Here is a 22,462-nt window from a genome sequence, read left to right as displayed (position 1 = left end):
AGGTACATTCACATATGAATCAGAAAATTTTCTTGTACATACTTAACATACATACTATTAAACTAGAGCAATTGAGACATTCATTTCAAAATACCTTATGATGTAATATGAAAAATATCCAAGTTTCTGAGCAATTGAATTAAATTTACAAATTTTATTTTAAGTTCTTTTTACATTCATATAGGAGCAACATCTTCGATATGAAATGCAAAGAAAGGCAGAAGAACAGGTCAAACTATTACAGGTTGAATTGAGACAACTGATGCAACAAAATCAGGTATTGAAAAGTTGGAAAGCAACAGAGCTTTAAGATCAATCACCTACAATCTCTATTCATAGGAGATATTGAATACTTTAGGAATAGGTTATGATTTGCAGGAAATATTTACATTGGTACCATAAAAAAGTTGAAAAGTGTGGCGCTTGAAAAGCACGCAGGTCAGGAGAGTCGATGTTTCATCAGGAGTACGGTGGGACGGAGGTAAGGAGCTGAGAAATGAATAGGAAAGTGTGAATGGGGCTGGGCAGGAGGTAGCTTGGAGGTGGATGCAGGTGGGTGGTGGTTGTGATAGATTGGTGGGGAGGGAGAGCAGAAAGGTGGGAAGTAAGATGGACAGGTAGGACAGATCAAGAGGGCAGTGCCAAGTTGGAGGGTTGGATGCGGTGAGGGGAGGGGAGACTTTGAAACTAATGAAGGCGACATTAATGCCGTGTGGTTAAAGAGTCCCAAGGCAGAAGATGAGGCGTTCTTACTCAAGTCGTCGGGTTAGATTTGATGACGGAGGAGGCCCAGGACTTGCATATCCTTGGGGGAGTGGGAGGGAGAGTTGAAGTGGTCGGCCACAGGGCAGTGGGATTGTGTGCATGTATCCTAGAGCTGTTCCCTGAAACGCTCCGCGAGTTGAAGCTCTGTCACCCGCATGTAGAAGGAACGCCATCGAGAACAATGGACACAGTAGATGAGGTGGGTGGATATGTAGGAGAATCTCTGCCGGATGTGAAAAGATCCTTTGGGGCCTTGTACGGAGATGAGCGGGGAAGTGTGGGCACAGGTTTTACACCTCTTGCGGTGGCAAAGGAAGGTGCCGGGTGAGGAGGGTGGGTTGATGGGGGACATGGACCTAACAAGGGATTCATGGAGAGAATGGTCTCTGCGAAACACAGATCGGGTGGGGCGGGAAATATATCTGTGGTGGTGGGGCCTGATTGTAGGTGGCAGAGGGTAATGCATTGTATCTGGATATTAGAGGGGTGGAAAGTGAGGACCAAGGGGGTTCTATCTTTGTTGCGGTTGGAGGGGTGAGGTTCAAGGGCAGAGGTGCGGGAAGTGGAGGAGATGTGCTGGAAGGTATTGTTGCTTACGTGTGAGAGGAAATTACAGTCCTGGATAAGGAAATACTGGAGTGGAAGTACTCCTCTTGGGAGCAGACAGGACGGAGGCTGGGGAAATGGGAGTAAAGCATTGCATTTTTGCAGAAGGGGAGACTGAAGGGTCCAGGGAATGGAAGTGTATGAGTTGGTTCAGGTGGACTGTTCCACTTCCTCATGGGAGCACGATGTGGCACTGATAAAGTCACCTGCAGTGACTTCAATACCATCCCCAACCTCTTCCTCCATTACATAGGGAAGTAGTAACTCCAAAGATGACAGATAGATGGGTGACAGTGAGGGGGACTGGGAGGAAGCAGCCAGTGCAGGGACCCCCTGCGGCCGTTCCCCTCAAGAACAAGTATACCGTTTTGGATACTTGTGGGGGGGGGGACTTACCAGGGGTAAGTGACGGGGCTCAGGCCTCTGGCACGGAGCCTGTCCCCGCTACTCAGAAGGGAAGGGTGGAGAAGAACAGAGCAATAATAATTGGGGACTCGATAGTTCGGGGCACAGATAGGCGGTTTTGTGGGAACGAGAGAGACTCACGTTTGGTATGTTGCCTCCCAGGTGCAAGGGTACGTGATGTCTCTGATCGTGTTTTCCGGGTCCTTAAGGGGGAGGGGGAGCAGCCTGAAGTCGTGGTCCATATTGGCACCAATGACATAGGTAGGAGGAGTGCTGAGGATGTTAGACAGGCTTTTAGGGAGCTAGGTTGGAAGCTCAGAGTTAGAATGAACAGAGTTGTTGTCTCTGGTTTGTTACCCGTGCCACGTGATAGAGAGTCGAGGAATAGGGAGAGAGAACAGTTAAATGCGTGGCTACAGGGATGGTGCAGGAGGGAGGGATTTCGGTACTTGGATAACTGGGGTTCTTTCTGGGGAAGGTGGGACCTCTATAAACAGGATGGTCTGCACCTGAACCTGAGGGGCACCAGTATCCTTGGGGGGAGGTTTGCTAGTGCTCTTGGGGGGGGTTTAAACTAACTCTGCAGGGGCATGGGAACCCAGACTGTAGCTTTAGGGTGCAGGACCTGGAGTGTAGGGAGGTTAGGTATATGGCATCAATCTTAAAGGAGGGTGCCTGTAAACAGAAGAGTGGCTTGAAGTGTGTATACTTTAATGCCAGAAGTATACGAAATAAGGTAGGTGAACTTGCAGCGTGGGTTGGTACCTGGGACTTCGATGTTGTTGCTATTACGGAGACATGGCTAGATCAGGGACAGGATTGGCTGTTGCAGGTTCCAGGGTTTAAATGTTTTAGTAGGGTCAGAGGTGGGGGTAAAAGAGGGGGGGGTGGTGGCTTTGCTTGTCAAAGATAGTATTACAGCGGTGGAAAGGAAGATGGACGAAGATTTGCCATCTGAGGTAGTTTGGGTTGAGGTTAGGAATAGGAGAGGTGAGGTCACCCTGTTAGGAGTCTTTTACAGGCCTCCTAATAGTCCTAGAATCGTTGAAGAAAGGATTGCGAAGATGATTCAGGAGAAGAGTGACAGTAATAGGGTGGTTGTTATGGGGGACTTTAACTTTCCTGATATTGATTGGGAAAGCGATAGCTCAAGTTCGTTAGATGGATCAGTGTTTGTGCAATGTGTGCAGGAGAGTTTCCTGACACAATATGTAGATAAGCCAACAAGAGGTGAGGCCATACTGGATTTGGTTCTGGGTAACGAACCAGGCCAGGTATTAGAACTAGAGGTAGGTGAGCACTTTGGGGACAGTGACCACAATTCGGTGATTTTTACTCTAGTGATGGAGAGGGATAAGTGTGTACTACAGGGCAAGAGTTATAGCTGGGGGCAGGGAAATTATGATGCGGTGAGGCATGACTTAGGATGTGTGGATTGGAAAAGTAGATTCCAAGGCAAGAGCGTAATTGTTATGTGGAACTTGTTCAAGGAGCAACTATTGAGTGTCCTTGATAAGTACGTACCTATCAGGCAGGGAGGAAAGGGTCGTGTGAGGGAGCCGTGGCTTAATAAGGAATTGGAATCCCTTGTTAAATGGAAGAGGGCGGCCTTTGTAAAGATGAGGCGTGAAGGTTCAATAGGGGCGATTGAGAGTTATAAGGTAGCCCGGAAGGACCTGAAGAGAGAGCTAAGAGCAGCAAGGAGGGGACATGAGAGGTCCTTAGTTGGTAGGATTAGGGAAAACCCTAAGGCTTTCTATAGGTATGTTAGGAATAAAAGAATGACTAGGGTAGGAATAGGTCCAATCAAGGATAGTAATGGGAAGTTGCGTGTGGAGGCTGAAGAGATTGGGGAGGCACTGAATGAATACTTTTCGTCAGTATTCACTCAGGAACAGGACATTGTTGTCGATATGAATACTGAGGCACGAATAAGTAGAATGGATGGCTTTGAGATATGTAGAGAAGAGGTGTTGGAAATTCTGGCAAGGGTGAAAATAGATAAGTCCCCTGGGCCTGATGGCATTTATCCTAGGATTCTCTGGGAAGCAAGGGAGGAGATTGCAGAGCCATTGGCCTTGATTTTTGTGTCCTCTTTGTCTACAGGAGTAGTGCCAGAGGACTGGAGGCTAGCAAACGTGGTTCCCTTGTTCAAGAAGGGGAGTAGGGATAATCCTAGTAACTATAGGCCAGTGAGTCTCACTTCTGTTGTGGGCAAAGTCTTAGAGAGAATTGTAAGGGATAGGATTTATGCACATCTGGATAAGAATAATGTGATCAAGGATAGTCAGCATGGTTTTGTGAAGGGCAGGTCGTGCCTCACAAACCTTATTGAATTCTTTGAGAAGGTGACTAAGGAGGTAGATGAGGGGAAAGCGGTAGATGTATATATGGATTTTAGTAAGGCGTTTGATAAGGTCCCCCATGGTAGGCTACTGCAGAAAATACAGAGATATGGCATTGAGGGTGAGTTGGTGGTTTGGATTAGGAATTGGCTGGCTGGAAGAAGACAGAAGGTAGTAATTGATGGCAAAGGTTCATCTTGGAGTGCCGTCACTAGCGGTGTTCCGCAAGGATCTGTTTTGGGACCATTGCTGTTTGTCATTTTTATAAATGACCTGGAGGAAGGGTTAGAAGGTTGGGTGAGCAAGTTTGCGGATGATACGAAAGTCGGAGGAGTTGTAGACAGTGAGGAAGGACGTGGCAGGTTACAGCGGGATATAGAGAAGCTGCAGAGCTGGGCAGAAAGGTGGCAAATGGAGTTCAATGTAGCTAAGTGTGAGGTGATTCACTTTGGTAAGAGTAACAAAAAAATGGGGTACTGGGCTAATGGTCGGATACTTGGTAGTGTGGAAGAGCAGAGGGATCTTGGTGTCCATGTACACAGATCTCTGAAAGTTGCCACCCAGGTAAATAGTGCAGTGAAGAAGGCATATGGCGTACTGGCTTTTATTGGTAGAGGAATTGAGTTCCGGAGTCCTGAGGTCATGCTGCAGTTGTATAAGACTCTGGTGCGGCCGCATCTGGAATATTGTGTGCAGTTTTGGTCGCCATACTATAGGAAGGATGTGGAGGCACTGGAACGGGTGCAGAGGAAGTTTACCAGGATGTTGCCTGGTATGGTAGGAAGATCCTATGAGGAAAGGCTGAGGCACTTGGGGTTGTTTTCATTGGAGAAAAGAAGGTTTATGGGTGGCTTGATAGAGGTGTACAAGATGATTAGGGGGTTAGATAGGGTTTACAGTGAGAACCTTTTTCCACGTATGGAGTCAGCTATTACAAGGGGGCATAGCTTTAAATTAAGGGGGGGTAGATATAGGACTGATGTTAGGGGTAGGTTCTTCACTCAGCGAGTCGTAAGTTCATGGAATGCCCTGCCAGTAGCAGTGGTGGACTCTCCCTCTTTATGGGTATTTAAGCGGGCATTGGATAGGTATATGGAGGATAGTGGGTTAGTGTAGGTTAGGTGGGCTTTGATCGGCGCAACATCGAGGGCCGAAGGGCCTGTACTGCGCTGTATTCTTCTATGTTCTATGTTCTATGTTCTACATTATTGGCTGTATCGCTGCCACTTCGTGCTTCCACGAAGAGGTGCAACAGTTCATCAACTTCACTAACACCTCCACCCTGACCTTACGTTTACCTGGACATCTTGGACATCTCACTCCCCTTCCTGGACCTCTCCTTCTCCATCTCCGGCGTTGAACTCAACATGGACATCTGTTTCAAACCCACAACTCCCACAGCTATCTGGATGACACCTCCTCCCACACCCCCTTCTGTAAAAACGCGATCCGTTTCTCCCAATTCCTCCGCCTCTGCCATATCTGCTCCCAGGAGGGGCAATTGCACTCCAGGAATCCTAAATGGCCTCCTATTTCTAGGACAACAATTTCCCCTCCCGTATGATCAACAATGCACTCTAAGCCCATCTCTTCCACTTCCCATGCCTCCGCTCTTGAATCCCACTCCTCCAATTGCAACAGGTTAGAACCCCCTTGGTCATCTTCCACCCCATTATTATCTGGATACAATGTATTATCCTCCGCCATTTCCACCACCTACAATCAGACCCCACCACCACAGATATATTTACCTCCCCACCCCATCTGCATTCCGGAGAGACATTCCCTCCATGACTCCCTCGTTAGGTGCACACCGCCCCATCATCCCACCCTCCACACTGGGCATCTTCCCTTGACACCACAAGAGGTGTAAAACCTGTGCTCACATCTCCACCCCTCACTTATGTACAAGGCCCCAAAGGATCTTTTCACATCTGGCAAAGATTCTTCTGCACATGCACCCATTTCATCTACTGTGTCTTTTGCTCTCGATGTGGTCTTCTCTACATTGGGTGACAGAACATCAACTCGTGGAGCATTTTAGGGAAAATCTCTGAGATACATGCACCCAACAACCCTACCGCCCTGTGGCTGACCACTTCAACTTCCTCACCCGCTCCACCAAGGACACACAAGTCCTGGGTCGCCTCTACTGTCAAATCCATGTTACCCAATGACTGGAGGAAGAACGCCTCATCTTCTGCCTTGGTATCCTTCAACCATACGGCATCAATATCGACTTCACCAGTTTCCAAATCTCCCCTCCCCCCCACTTCAGCCCAGATCCAACCCTCCAACTCGGCACCAGTCTTGATCTGTCCCACCCGTCCATCTTCCTTCCCACCTTTCCAATCCACCTTTCCCACTGATCTATCATAATTGCCCCCTACCTGCATCCACCTTCCCAGCCACCATTCCCAGTCCCACACCCACCTTCCTATTTATCTCTCAGCCACCCCCCCCCCCCCTCCACCTCCACATTCATCTCAAACAGATATTGTCACTTAGAACTACAGTGGGGTTCCACAAGTTCCCACATCATGAAATACAACACATCATTTGTCCTGGTAGCTCTATTTTCATTATTTAGTTCTTAATTTGATCTTTAATGGAAAAGGGAACAACATTTTACAAACCCACTGCAGTTATTTTAAGGTTGAAACTAGTAGAATAATTAAAGAAGAATTAATGAAAGTGGTGTGTTTGGATTTTTGGAAAGCTTTTGATAGAATTTTCTTAGGTGGTTGGTATGCAAAATTAAAACCATGGGATTAGGGAATATTCTGGTATGGATTGAAGATTTGGTAGCAAAGACGAAACAGAGAGTAGGAATAAATGTTATTTTTCGGAGGTGACGAAAGGAATACAAGATCAGTGTTTGCAACCCAGCTATTTGTTAAACAAGTAAATAGCTGTTTCCACGTATGGAGTCAGCTATTACGAGGGGGCATAGCTTTAAATTAAGGGGTGGTAGGTATAGGACAGATGTTAGGGGTAGATTCTTTACTCAGTGAGTCGTGAGTTCATGCCAGTAGCAGTGGTGGACCCTCCCTCTTTATGGGTATTTAAACGGGCATTGGATCGGCGTATGGAGGATAGTGGGCTAGTGTAGGTTAGGTGGGCTTGGATTGGCGCAATATTGAGGGCCAAAGGGCCTGTACTGCGCTGTATTTTTCTATGTTCTATGTTCTAAATATAAATACTGCCATATTTAATATACCAGTACTCCATGATGTGGGAACTGGTGGGACCCCATTATGGTTCAAAGTGACGACATCTGTAACAAGTGTTGGTTGCTTGAAGAACTTCGGCTCAGTGTTGATGATCTGGAATTTGAGCTTCGAACATTGCCACATATCAGGGAGGGGGAAGAGTTATCTGGATGCTGTATTTCAGGTGGCAATCACATCCCTTCGATTAACTGTGTCAAATTCTGTCAGTGATCAAGAATAGAAAGATGTGACTCTGAGCAAAGTAGGTAGAGGGATCCAGGAGGTTGAGCTGAAAGAGCCTCAGCCATTGATCTTGTCTCAAAGGTTTGAGATTTTTGCTCCCTATGTGGATGACATGGGAGCTTCGAGAGGATGAAGGAATTGGTCATAACAGCATGCTACTGAGAGCCATTCAAGGGGAGGGAGAAAAGAGAAATCTCGTTGTAATCAGAGATCATATAATCAGGGAAATAAACACTGTTCTCTGTGGCCAGGATTGAGAATCCTAAAGTATTCTCTGTTGCGTGCCTCATGCTCAGGTTCAGGATTTCTCATCTAGGCTGCAGAGGAACTTGGAGTGGGAGGGGAAAGATCCAGTTGCCATGTTCCATGTAGGGATCAACAAGGCAGGTAGAAAGAGGAGAGAATTCCTAATGAGGGAATCGGAGCAGCTAGGGGCAAAATTAAAAAGCAGAGACAAATAGGCAATAATTTCCAGATTACTACCAGATAATACAAGCAAATTGGCACAGGGTCAACAAGGTAACTCCACGGCTCATAGACTGGTGTGGGTAAAACATTGAATTCACAGGACATTGTAGTTGGGAAGAAAGGAGCTGATCTGATGGGATGGGCTCAACCTGAATCATTTATAACACCAGAATCCTGTCGAATATCATGACTAGGAGTGTGGATAGGGCTTTACATTAAATAGTTGATGGGGTGGGAGGGGAGCATTCAGTTGTTTGGAAAATTATGGAAAAATTTAAAGCGGGGAGAGCTCAGCAAAGATTAACAAAGAACAATACAGCATAGGAACAGGTCCTTCAGCCCTCCAACACACCTTGCCCTTCCATACTAAAATTGTCTCCACTTAGAATCCATAGACTCCTATTCCCTTCCTATTCGTGTATTCGTCCAAGTGTCTCTTGAATGTTGCTATTGTGTCTGCATCCACCATCTCCTCTGGCAACACATTCCAGGCACTCATCACCCTTTGCATGAAAATCTTGCCTTGCACATATATTTTAAACTTCCCCCCCTCCCTCGCACCTTGAACCTGTGTCACCTTGTAATTGGCCCCTCCATCCTGGGAAAAAGCCTCATACTTTCCACTCTATCCATGCCATTTACAATCTTATAAACTTCTATTAGGTCACCCCTCAATCTCCTGCGTTCCAGTCTATCCAACCTTTTTTCATAGGCAACATCCTGGTAAACCTTCTCTGTACCCTCTCTAAAGCAGCCACATCTTTTTGGTAGTGTGGTGACCAGAACTGTACACAGTATTCCAAGTATAGTCTAACTAAAGTTCTATAAAGCTGCAGCATAACTTGTCTATCATTATATTCAGTGCCCCTTCCAACGAAGGCAAGCATGTCATTGGCCTTTTTTACTACCTTAGCTACCTGCGTTACCACCTTCAATGATCTGTGTATCTGCACACCCAGATTCATCTGCATATCAATACTCCGAAAGGTTCTGCCATTCACTGTATGATTTCCACCTGTACTTGACCTTCCAAAATGCATCACCCTCACATTTATCTAGATTAAACTTCGTTTGCCATTTTTCTGTCCATGCCTGCAACTGATGTATTTCCTTTGACAATTCTCCACACTATCCGCAAGTCCACCATTCTTTGTATTGTCTGCAAACTTACTAATCAGACCAGTCATGTTTTCCTCCAAAATATTTACGTAGACCATGAACAGCCCTCCATTCCTAAAAGTATCTTCTACTACTACCCTCTGTTTCCTATGACTAAGCCAGTTCAGTATCCATTTTGACAGCTCACCCGTGATACCATGTAACTTCACCTTTTGTACCAGTCTGCCATGAGGGACTTTTACTGAAGTTCATGTAGACAACATCAAGTGTTTTCCTCTAATCAATCATCTTCCTCACCTCCTCACTTCATGGAGTGATTTGCAGGCTCAGCCTCTCAGTCTAAGTAACCCACTGCACCTGCATAATCTTAATAATCTTTTCTTCCTTGCCCTTCCTGTCAAGCTATCATAGTCTGCACCTTGAATTTTTACCTTAACTCCTTAGCTACATTGAACTTTACTTGTTTGATGTGAAATGCCAACCACAGTGGAAACAAACTCAGTCGATCTGACCTTTCTTCATAGCTAAAGTCCCCATTCCAGGCAACATCCTGGTAAGCCTTTTCTGTACCCTCTCCAAAGCATCTAAATCCTTCTGATAGTGTGGTGATCAGAACTATACGCAGTATTCCGAATGTGGTTATTATAATGCTTTTCTTACCTGCCTTTTGATTGGTAAGGCGATCAAGGGTGACAGAGAGAAGGCAGGAAATTGGAGTTGAGAAACTTATCAGCAGTGATTGAATGGAGAAGCAGACTTGATGGGCCAAGTGGCCTAATTCTGCTCCTATACCTTATGACCTTATGTTATTTTTATAAATCCATCTTGACTGTGTATAATCCTATTGATAGTTTCCAAGTGCCCTGTTATCACATTCTCTTTAACAGACTCTAGTATTTGCTCTGTTACTAATGTGATAATTGGTGTAGAAGTCCATATTTTCAGCATTCTATCTAGTAAGGTTGCATTTCCCATCCTCCAATCTTCTGGGATTTACCAGAACCTATAGAGTTTTGAAAAATGATAACTAATCCATTCATTATTTCCATGGTCATCTCCTTTGGTGTCCTGACATGTAGATTATCAGATATTAAAACTGACAAGAACAGAACTACACATCCTCTAGCTTATCTCCCCATGCTTCAGGCTCGCTGCCTTTATTCCTGATGAAGGGCTTTTGCCCGAAACGTTGATTTCGCTGCTCGTTGGATGCTGCCTGAACTGCTGTGCTCTTCCAGCACCACTAATCCAGTATGTAGATTATCAGACCTGGGGATTTATCAGCTTTTGATCATTATAATTTCTCCTGTACTTTTTTCCTCTAACTCTAATTTCCTTCATTTCCTCCTTCTTATGAGACCCTTGGTAGTTGTGTCTTCTCATAGAGTCATAGAGATGTACAGCATGGAAACAGACCCTTCGGTCCAACCCGTCCATGCCGACCAGATATCCCAACCCAATCTAGTCCCACCTGCCAACACCTGGCCCATATCCCTCCAAACCCTTCCTATTCATATACCCATCCAAATGCCTCTTAAATGTTGCAATTGTACCAGCCTCCACCACTTCCTCTGGCAGCTCATTCCATACACGTACTACCCTCTGTGTGAAAAGTCACCCCGTAGGTCTCTTTTCTACCTTTCCCTTCTCACCCTAAACCTATGCCCTCTAGTTCTGGACTTCCCCACCCCAGGGAAAAGACTTTGCCTATTTACCCTATCCATGCCCCTCATAATTTTGTAAACCTCTATAAGGTCATCCCTCAGCCTCTGACGCTCCAGGGAATATACCCCCAGCCTGTTCAACATCTGCCTATAGCTCAAATCCTCCAACCCTGGCAACATCCTTGTAAATCTCTTCTGAACCCTTTCCACTTTCACAACATCTTTCCGATAGGAAGGAGACCAGAATTGCATGCAATATTCCAACAGTGGCCTAGCCAATGTCCTGTACAGCTGCAACATGACCTCCCAACTCCTGTACTCAATCCTCTGACCAATAAAGGAAAGCATACCAAACGCCTTCTTCACTATCCTATCTAACTGCGACTCCACTTTCAAGGAGCTATGAACCTGCACTCCAAGGTCTCTTTGTTCAGCAACACTCCCTAGGACCTTACCATTAAGCGTATAAGTCCTGCTAAGATTTGCTTTCCCAAAATGCAGCACCTTGCATTTATCTGAATTAAACTCCATCTGCCACTTCTCAGCCCATTGGCCCATCTGGTCAAGATCCTGTTGTAATCTGAGGTAACCGTCTTTGCTGTCCATTACACCACCAATTTTGGTGTCATCCGCAAACTTACTAACTGTACCTCTTATGCTCGCATCCAAATCATTTATGTAAATGACAAAAAGTAGAGGACCCAGCACCGATCCTTGTGGCACTCCACTGGTCACAGGCCTCCAGTCTGAAAAACAACCCTCCACCACCCTCTGTCTTCTACCTTTGACCCAGTTCTGTATCCAAATGTCTAGTTCTCCCTGTATTCCGTCAGATCTAACCTTGCTAATCAGTCTCCCATGGGGAACCTTGTCAAAGCCTTACTGAAGTCCATATAGATCACATCTACAGTTCTGCCCTTATCAATCCTCTTTGTTATTTCCTCAAAAAACTGAATCAAGTTTGTGAGACATGATTTCCCACGCACAAAGCCATGTTGACTATCCCTAATCAGTCCTTGCCTTTCCAAAAACATGTGTATCCTGTCCCTCAGGTTTCCCTCCAACAACTTGCCCACCACCGAGGTCAGGCTCACCGGTCTATAGTTCCCTGGCTTGTCCTTATCACCCTTCTTCAGCAGTGGCACCACGTTAGCCAAGGCCTGAAGTCATTGTTTAATTTCTTTGATATTTCCTTATTTTCCATTACCAATTCTCCTGTTTCAGACTTGTCTATACTAGTATTTTTTTCTTTGTATAAATATATACAGGCTTTCATTGGTCACTTTTATCTGCCTTGCAAGTTTAGTCTCATATTTTACTTTTCCCCTCTTAATTAATCACTTGATTCTCCTTTGCTGAATTCTAAATTTTTCCAAATGCTCAGGCCTGTGTAGATTAAAGTTACTCATGATTACTGTAACAACTTTGTAATATACACATCTCTAATTTCTCACATTCCCTGAACAAAAAAGAAAATTTGGTCATCATTGAATTGCTGTGGGAGCTTGTTCTTCCCATTTTCTACATTACAACAAACACTTTAAAAGTTGCTGCTGTATATATCTGTATATTAAAAAATGTATATTAATAAAACACAATATAACTATCTTTACTATCAGGGAAGTACTTTATCTGCATTTATTGGTTTAGATTTGGGTAGCAGTCTCTGTGCTTTCCGTGATACAGACTGTTTTTACTTGCATAATTTCCTCATTCCAGCTTCTGAAGATAGTATGTTTTTTTTTAGCACTTCCTTGATGTGTACTCTCTGAGAAGGTATGTGGATCAACAGCTGAACTTGGAACTTCTTGAATAATTGTGTTTTTTCTGTGCCACAACACAAGTACATCGTGCTGTTATGGAGCAGACCAAACTCCCTCAAAATATATTAAGAAGGTAGCCTAGACCCTAACGTTTTTTTATTTTAAAGGTAAGGTGATGCAATCCGGATGCAATTCAACTGGTCAAACTACCAGATTTGAAGTTAAAACACTTTATTCATATACAATAGTTAAAATACAACAAAAGAGAAAGAAAAGAAAATAATTGGTTTAGTTGTATCTCTATCCAAGTGCTTAACTAAATAACAGACTTAGCAACTATTATTAATTAACTGTTCCAATGTAGTAACATCACATAAACACATCCTTGACAAAGACAAATTCAGAAAAACAGATAGTTTCACATGCAACTCCAACGGGAGGAAGAGAGCCCACAGCTTTTAGCTGTAACTGAGAGAGGAATAAACAGCTTCCACATCTTCAAGACCCCAGCATCAACTGATCCTGAAAAATTGAAAAAAAACTAAATATCCTGGTTCTGTGGAAGCTTGACCACAGCCCTACAGGCTCTTTCTATTGTTCCACCTTTTAAAAATGAAACCCAATGCCTCACAAACAGTTTACTCCCGTGGATCTGCAATGACTGCTTGTTACCTCAAAGAGGCCATTCGAGTCCACACTGACACTCCAAAGAGTACCCCATCTAGAACCACCCCACTCCTGTAACCCTGCATTTCCCATGGCTAATCCACCTAGTCTGCATATCCCTGCAGGCCAATCTACCTAACCTGCATATCTTTGGACTGTGGGAGAAAACCAGAGCATCGGGAGGAAATCCACGCAGAAATGAGGAGAATGTGCAAACTCCATGTCCCAGGGTGGAATCAAACCCAGGTCCCTGGTGCTGTGCTAACCACTGAGCCACCTCTGTCTTAAAGCCTCTCTTCTAAAAAAAAGGATAAAATACATCTCTTAAAGACATAGTATCATCACACTGCCCAAGCTCAGTTTCAGTCTCTCTGTCAGTGTTTACATTAAAATAAAAACATTGGCTTGATGCATACTAACAATAGCATTCAAATTATTCACTTTTATGTCTGTGCATTTGTTCCACAGTTTAAGTGCTTGGATATTCTACCAATGATTTATCAACAATTCCTTCTGTAAAACGTACTTCAAATAATTCAGATTTTTAAAAATCATTCACGGAATGTGAGTATCTCTGGCTCAGCCAGCATTTATTGACCATCCTTAATTGTCCAGAGGGCAGTTAAGAGTCAACCAATTTAGTGAATTAAATGGTTTCTTCTAACAATTCGCAATGGTTTCATGGTCATCAGTAGACCCTTAATTGCAGTGAATTCAATTTTCATCATCCCCAATTGGCAAGATTTGAACCCAGGTCCTCAGAACATTAATTGAGTTTCTGGCTGAATCGTCCAACAATAATGGCACTAGGCCATTGACTTCCCAATTCAGTTAAAAAGTTAATAAGTTATCAAGAAATTTCAGTCAATGAGTTAATGTGAAAGTAATATTTAGTCCAAAGCCATTTTTGAAAAAGAAATCAGTAAAAAAGTAATTTGAATGAAATATTCAAGAAGAAATATAATCTCCACTGTGCGAGTCAAAGCAATAACCTGTGATTAATAATCCCAGTTACCTACCCAGTAAAATTTCCAGTTTACATCGGAGCATAGACTGTTAAGATATTGGGTCTAGTCAGGACAGCATTCTTATTGTGACTGAGATCCCATTTGAGATTGGGAACTGGAGTGAATTGTTGCTGGCAAATTATGGTTTGTTTTTTTTCCCCACTTATTTGGTTCAATGAAGTTGATGTTAATCATGTTATGCAATGTTCCAAATTTTAATCAGTCACATAGTACCATTAGCTGCAGAATGAGGCCAAATGTTTATTCACAAATGCTCCAAATGCTTTTCCAGCCAGCAGCAGGAGTTAGTTTTACTAAATATAATTTAACTGTCAGTTACTGTAGTATAAAGATGTGTTGATAGTACATTATAATACATGCTTGTTTTATTTGATGCATAGTTCTGTTGATAGAGTTATACAGCTCTAAAACCACAAGATCTATTAATTGTTAAATAAATAAGGTCAAATGAGTTTAAATATTGCTTCGGATAACTTGAGATGTTGAGATGTTTTCCAGTTTTAGATTATAGATCTAAATCATCTGGCATGTTTCAATTTGTTTGCATCTATAACAATAAGTGTTTTCTAGTGTGTATGGTGTAAATACATACACAAATACTTAACATATACAATCAGTGATGTAAGATTACATCTATTGTAGTGGTTCAATTAAAGGTTCTGGTTGCAAATACATGCTCCATACCCAGCTCTGAATATGCTTTCAACATTGTAGTAGCTGTAAAACATTTCCTTTAAGCAAAGGAGTTTGCACCCAGAGGCTTTCAGCACTGATATAAAAACTAAACAATGGTGTGCAGTGGCAACAGTCATGTTCCAACACTAAAGCAAGAACTGAAGAAACCACAGTACGGCTAAAAGCAGTACACGAAACAGCCAGAGATCAGAACAGAGGCACTCAGGCAGTAGGCCAGACCATTAAAGCTCATGTAGCAAAAACTGGCAGAACTCAGAGCTGACAGACTTCAGTTCCAGGTGCAACTGATAAAGATCGTATTAGGCAAATTCCTGTGGTAAGTGAAACTAGCAGAAATCACCAAAAATGGTCTCAAATAGTTTGCAAACCAGTGAAGAATAGTTTAACTTCAGTCATCATGCAGTACATTGCAAGCTAACCTTATTACAGAGAAGGCTGTTTCACTATCCAAGTTACCCTACTGTGCAGAGAACTGGAGCTGAAAATGTGTTGCTGGAAAAGCGCAGCAGGTCAGGCAGCATCCAAGGAGCAGGAGAATCGACGTTTCGGGCATGAGCCCTTCTTCAGGAATGAGGAAAGTGTGCCAAGCAGGCTAAGATAAAAGGTAGGGAGGAGGGATTTGGGGGAGGGGCGTTGGAAATGTGATAGGTGGAAGGAGGTCAAGGTGAGGGTGATAGGCCGGAGTAGGTATGGGAGCGGAGAGGTCAGGAAGAAGATTGCAGGTTAGGAAGGTGGTGCTGAGTTCGAGGGTTGGGACTGAGACAAGGGGGGGGGGGGGAGGGGAAATGAGGAAACTGGAGAAATCTGAGTTCATCCCTTGTGGTTGGAGGATTCCTAGGCAGAAGATGGGGCACTCTTCCTCTAGCCGTTGTGTTGCTATGGTCTGGTGGTGGAGGAGTCCAAGGACCTGCATATCCTTTGGTGGAGTGGGAGGGGGAGTTGAGCCACGGGGTGGTTGGGTTGGTTGGTCCGGGTGTCCCAGAGGTGTTCTCTGAAACGTTCCGCAAGTAGGCGGCCTGTCTCCCCAATATAGAGAAGGCCACATCGGGTGCAGCGGATGCAGTAAATGATGTGTGTGGAGGCGCAGGTGAATTTGTGGCAGATATGGAAGGATCCCTTGGGGCCTTGGAGGGAAGTAAAGGGGGAGGTGTGGGCACAAGTTTTGCATTTCTTGCAGTTGCAGGGGAAGGTGCCGGGAGTGGAGGTTGGGTTGGTGGGGGGGTGTGGACCTGACAAGGGAGTCATGGAGGGAGTGGTCTTTTCGGAAGAGTAGCCATGGGCACCCGCATGGGCCCCAGCTATGCCTGCCTCTTCGTAGGATATGTGGAACAGTCCATCTTTTGCAGCTACACTGGCACCACCCCCCACCTTTTCCTCCGCTACATTGATGACTGTATCGGCGCTGCCTAGTGCGCCCACGAGGAGGTTAAACAGTTCATCCACTTTACCAACACCTTCCACACCGACCTCAAATTTACCTGGACCGTCTCAGACTCCTCCCTCCCCTTCCTAGACCTCTCCATTTCTATCTTGGGTGACCGAATCAACATGGACATTTATTATAAACCGACCGACTCCCACAGCTACCTAGGCTACACCTCCTCCCACCCTGCCCCCTGTAAAAACGCCATCCCATATTCCCAATTCCTTCGTCTCCGCCGCATCTGCTCCAATACCGAACAACCCAGATGGCCGCCTTCTTCAAAGACTGCAATTTCCCCCCAGACGTGATCGATGATGCTCTCCACCGCATCTCCTCCACTTCCTGCTCCTCCGCCCTTGAGCCCCGCCCCTCCAATCACCACCAGAACAGAGTCCCACTGGTCCTCACCTATCACCCCACCAACCTCCATATACGTCATATCATCCATCGTCATTTCCGCCACCTCCAAACGGACCCCACCACCAGGGATATATTTCCCTCCCCTCCCCTATCAGCGTTCTGAAAAGACCACTCCCTCCGTGACTCCCTTGTCAGGTCCACACCCCCCCACCAACCCAAACTCCACTCCCGGCACTTTCCCCCGCAACTGCAAGAAATGCAAAACTTGTGCCCACACCTCCCCCTTTACTTCCCTCCAAGGCCCCAAGGGATCCTTCCATATCCGCCACAAATTCACCTGCACCTCCACACACATCATTTACTGCATCCGCTGCACCCGATGTGGCCTTCTCTATATTGGGGAGACAGGCCGCCTACTTGTGGAACGTTTCAGAGAACACCTCTGGGACACCCGGACCAACCAACCCAACCACCCCGTGGCTCAACACTTCAACTCCCCCTCCCACTCCACCAAAGGACATGCAGGTCCTTGGACTCCTCCACCACCAGACCATAGCAACACAACGGCTAGAGGAAGAGTGCCCCATCTTCTGCCTAGGAACCCTCCAACCACAAGGGATGAACTCAGATTTCTCCAGTTTCCTCATTTCCCCTCCCCCCCCCTTGTCTCAGTCCCAACCCTCGAACTCAGCACCACCTTCCTAACCTGCAATCTTCTTCCTGACCTCTCTGCTCCCACACCCTCTCCGGCCTATCACCCTCACCTTAACCTCTTTCCACCTATCATATTTCCAACGCCCCTAACCCAAATCCCTCCTCCCTACCTTTTATCTTAGCCTGCTTGGCACACTCTCCTCATTCCTGAAGAAGGGTTCATGCCCGAAACGTCGATTCTCCTGCTCCTTGGATGCTGCCTGACCTGCTGCGCTTTTCCAGCAACACATTTTCAGTTCTGATCTCCAGCATCTGCAGTCCTCACTTTCTCCTGTGCAAAGAACTAGACCATAACATACAATGGCACAGTGGATTTCAACAAAAGCAGAACCTGGTTTTAATTTGAGAGGACAAAGAATCTGCACGGGCTTCAACAGCTGATGTAGTGCAGTTCATTGACCACAAAAATACCACTACCCCTGATGAAAGATAAAGCCAGAATGAGGAAAGCATTATACTGTGTATCGATTGTGGCAGGAAGCAATGTGAGGAATGTTTTGCTATAAGTGCAGGCTGACATTCTTAACCCTCCCTCCTGCACCATCCTTGCAGCCACGTGTTCAGCTGTTATCTTTCCCTATTCCTTGCCTCGCTATCACGTGGCACGGGTAACAAACCAGAGATAACAACTCTGTTTGTTCTAGCTCTTAGCTTCCACCCTCGCTCCCTGAAATCCTGCCTTACATCCCATCCCTCTTTCTATCTACGTCGTTAGTACCTACATGGACAACGACTTGAGGCTGGTCATCCTCTCCCTTCAGGACCCCAAAGATACAATCCGAGACATCACGGACCCTGGCACCTGGGAGGAAACACACCAACCGCCAGTCTCGTTTGCGCCCAACAAACCTTTTATCTGAGCCTCTATTGAGTCCCTAATGACTAACACTCTCCTCCTTTCCCTCCTTTCCTTCTGTGTCTACTTCAATGCCAGGAGTATCCGAAATAAGTAAGCTTGCAGCATGGATAGGTACCTGGGACTTGGATGTTGTGACCATTTCGGAGACATGGATAGAGCAGGGGGAGGAATTGATATTGCAGATTCCAGGATTTAGATCTTTCATTAAGAGCAGGCAAGGCCGGAAAGATGTTGTGAAACTTGAAAGGGTTCAGAAAAGATTTACAAGGATGTTACCAGGGTTGGAGGATCTGAGCTACAGGGAGAGGTTAAACAGGCTGGGGCTGTTTTCCCTGGAGGGTCGGAGGCTGAAGGGTGACCTTATTGAGGTTTACAAAATTATGTGGGACCTGGATAGGATAAATAGACAAAGTCTTTTCCCTGGAGTCAGGGAGTCCAGAACTAGAGGGCATAGGTTTAGGGTGAGCGGGGAAAGATATAAAAGAGACCTAAGGGGCAACTTTTTCATGCAGAGGATAGTACATGTATGGAATGAGCTGCCAGAGGATGTGGTGGAGGCTGGTACAATGGCAACATTTAAGAGGCATTTGGATTGGTATATGAATAGGAAGGGTTTGAAGGGATATGGGCCAGGTGCTGGCAGGTGAGACTAGATTGGGTTGGGATATCTGGTCGGCATGGACGGGTCGGACCGAAGGGACTGTTTCCATTCTGTACATCTCTATGACTCTATGACTCTAAGCGGTAAAAGAGGGGGAGGTGTGGCCTTGTTAGTCAAGGATAGTATAACAGTGGCTGAGAGAGCTTTTGATGAGGACTCATCTATTAAGGTAGTGTGGGCTGAGGTTAGAAACAGGAGAGAAGAGGTCACACTGCTTGAAGTTTTTTATAGGCCTCCGCAGAGTTCCAGGGAAGTGGAAGAGAGGATTAGCAAAACTATACTGGGTAGGAGTGAAAGGGACAGGGTGGACATTATGGGGGACTTTAACTTCCACAACATTGACTGGAAATGCTATAACTCTAGTACATTGGATGGATCAATTTTTGTCTAATGTGTACAGGAGGGTTTCCTGACACAGTATGTCGAAGGGCCAACAAGAGGGGAGGCCACACTGGATCTGGTGCTTGGTAATGAACCAGGCCAGCTGTTTGATTTAGTTGTAGGTGAGCAATTTGGAGAGAGTGACCATAATTCAGTTACGTTTACTTTAGCGATGGAAAGGGATAGGTATATGCCACAGGTCAAGAGTTATCGATGGGGCATGGGCAATTATAATGTGATTAGGCAAGATTTAGGATGCAGAGAATGGGGTAGCAAAATGCAAGGGATGCAGACAATGGAAATGTGGAGCTGGTTTAAGGGACAGATATTGCGTGTCCTTGATAGGTATGTCCCTGTCAGGCAGGGAGGAAGTGATAAGGTAAGAGAACCGTGGTTTACTACAGAAATTGCATCTCTTGTTAAGTGGAAGAAGGAGGCTTATGTGTTGATGAGGCAAGATAGTACAGATGAGGCGATGGAGAGTTACAGATCAGCTAGGAAGGATTTAAAGAGAGAGTTAAGAAGAGCAAAGAGAGGACACAAGCAGTCTTTAGCAAATAGAATAAAGGAGAACCCTAAAGCTTTCTATTGGTATGTGAGGAATAAAAGGATGACTAGGGTAGGAATAAGGCCAGTCAAAGACAGAAGTGGGAAGTTGAGTGTGGACCCTGTGGAGATTGGAGAGATGCTAAACAAACATTTCTCATCTGTTTTCAGTCAGGAAAAGAGAATACTGTAGAGGAGAAGAATGAGATACGAGATATTAGACTAGAAAGGATCGAGGTTAGTTACGAACAGCTGTTGTAGGAAAAGTTTTGGAAAGTATTATAAGAGATAAGATTTATAACCATATTGCAAGCAACAATTTGATTTCAGATAGTCAACATGGTTACATCAAGGGCAGGTCGTGTCTCACAAACCTCATTGAGTATTTTGAGAAGGTGACCAAGCATGTAGATGAGGGCAGAGCAGTTGATGTGGTATACATGGACTTCAGTAAAGCCTTTGATAAGGTTCCACATGGTAGGCTGTTGGAGAAAATACAGAGGCATGGCATTGAGGGTGATTTAGCAGTTTGGATTAGAAACTGGCTTTCTGAAAGAAAGCAGCAATTGATGGTTGATGGAAAATATTCAGCCTGGAGTACAGTTACTAGTGGTGTGCAACAAGGATCTGTTTTGGGACCACTGCTGTGTCATTTTTATAAATGACTTAGACGCAGGCATAGGTGGATGGATTAGTAAATTTGCAGACGACACTAAAGTCGGTGGAGTAGTGGACAGTTTGGAAGAGTGTTACAGGTTGCAGGGGGACTTGGAGAAATTGCAGAATTGGGCTGAGAGGTGGCAAATGGAGTTCAATGCAGCTAAATATGTGGTGATGCACTTTGGGAAGAATAACAGGAAGGCAGAGTACTGGGTTAATGGAAAGATTCTTGGTGGTGTGGATGTGCAGAGGAATCTTGGAGTCCATGTACATAGATCCCTGAAAGTTGCCATCCAGGTCGATAGTGCTGTTAAGAAAGCATACGGTGTGTTAGGTTTCATTGGTAGAGGGATTGAGTTGCGGAGCCACAATATCATGCTGCAACTACACAAAACGCTGGTGCGGCCACACTTGGAATATTGTGTACAGTTCTGTTTGCCATATTTTGGGAAGGATGTGGATGCATTGGAAAAGGTGCAGAGGAGATTTACCAGGATGTTGCCTGGTCTGGAGGGAATTCTTATGAGGAAAGGCTGAGAGACTTGGGTCTGTTCTCATTGGAAAGAAGAAGGCCAAGAGGGGATTTGATAGAGACATACAAGATAATCAGAGGATTAGATAGGGTTGACAGTGAAAGTCTTTTTCCTAGGATGATGACGTCAGCTTGTACAAGAGGGCATAACTACAAATTGAGGGGTGATAGATTTAAGACAAATGTCAGAGGCAAGTTCTTTACGCAGAGAGTGGTAAGGGCGTGGAATGCCCTTCCTGCCAATGTAGGCAATTCAGCCACATTAGGGAGATTTAGACAATCCTTATGTAAGCATGTGGATGATTTTGGGATAGTGTAGGGGGAAGAGCTGAGAATAGTTCACAGGTTGGCGCAACAACGAGGGGAGAAGGGCCTGTTCTGCGCTGTATTGTTCTATGGTCTATAAGGATCCATGTTAAAGTTGTCTCTCTGTATGGAACTTCCAAAGGAGACTAATTGAGTAAAGTAATATCCAGGAAATAGATGATACTGAAGGAAATATCTGGAATTTACATATAGTAAAATGCCACAAAACAGCTTTGAAGTTGTATCCTGATCCAGGAGGAATAAATCTATCTTCACCAACCTAACTTTGTTGCTAAAATCCAAGAACCAATCTGGCAAATCTCCTCTGCACCTTTCAAGGACTTACATGTCATCATGCTCTATTTGGCATCTGACTAAAGCTTTACAAAAGTTCAGCATAATTTCTCTATTTTTATATTCAATGCCTCTATGATGCCCAATACCATGTTTTCAGAACCACTTTCACAAAATGTCTTGTCACCTTCAAAGATAGATGCTTTTGCACCCCTCAGTCTTTTTATTTCCACACACTTTGGAATTGTGCCATGAAGTATATGATGCCTCTCCCTATTCCTTCGACTAAAATAAATCACTTCACATTATATTACTTCAAATTATATTAAAGTCTATATGCCACTTATCTACTCATTCGGTTAGCCTGTATGTGACCTGTTTGAGGCAATGGTAGGGAAGCTGCTGGAGAAGATACTGAGGGATAGGACTTATTCCCACATGGAAGAAAATGGATTTATCAGTGATCGGCAACATGGTTTGTGCAGGGAAAGTCATGTCTTACCAATGTAATAGAATGTTTTGAGGAAGTGACAAAGTTGATTGTTGAGTGACAAATGGAAGGGCTGTCGATGTCATATACATGGACATCAGTAAGGCATTTGATAAGGTTCCCCATGGTAGGCTGATGGAGAAAGTGAAGTCATATGGGGTCCAGGGTGTACTAGCTAGATGGATAGAGAACTGGCTGGGCAACAGGAGACAGAGAGTAGTAATTGAAGGGAGTTTCTCAATATGGAGTCCTGTGA

The 22,462-nt window shown here is 44.8% G+C and overlaps 1 protein-coding gene across 1 annotated transcript in view; it reads left to right on the top strand.

Annotated features, from left to right (window-relative positions):
- LOC140491660 (uncharacterized) overlaps window positions 1-22,462 on the top strand; it is a 255,833-nt gene that overhangs the window by 174,258 nt on the left and 59,113 nt on the right. Inside the window, exons 14-15 of the mRNA XM_072590156.1 lie at window positions 185-277; window positions 12,575-12,603. Coding sequence (XP_072446257.1) covers window positions 185-277; window positions 12,575-12,603 — 122 coding nt within the window. The remainder of the gene's footprint in view (window positions 1-184; window positions 278-12,574; window positions 12,604-22,462) is intronic.

This window comes from Chiloscyllium punctatum, chromosome 19 (assembly GCF_047496795.1).
Source record: "Chiloscyllium punctatum isolate Juve2018m chromosome 19, sChiPun1.3, whole genome shotgun sequence".
Taxonomy (NCBI): Eukaryota; Metazoa; Chordata; class Chondrichthyes; order Orectolobiformes; family Hemiscylliidae; genus Chiloscyllium; species Chiloscyllium punctatum.
Note: the sequence above shows the minus strand (reverse complement) of the source record. Positions and strands in the feature narration are given on the sequence as shown.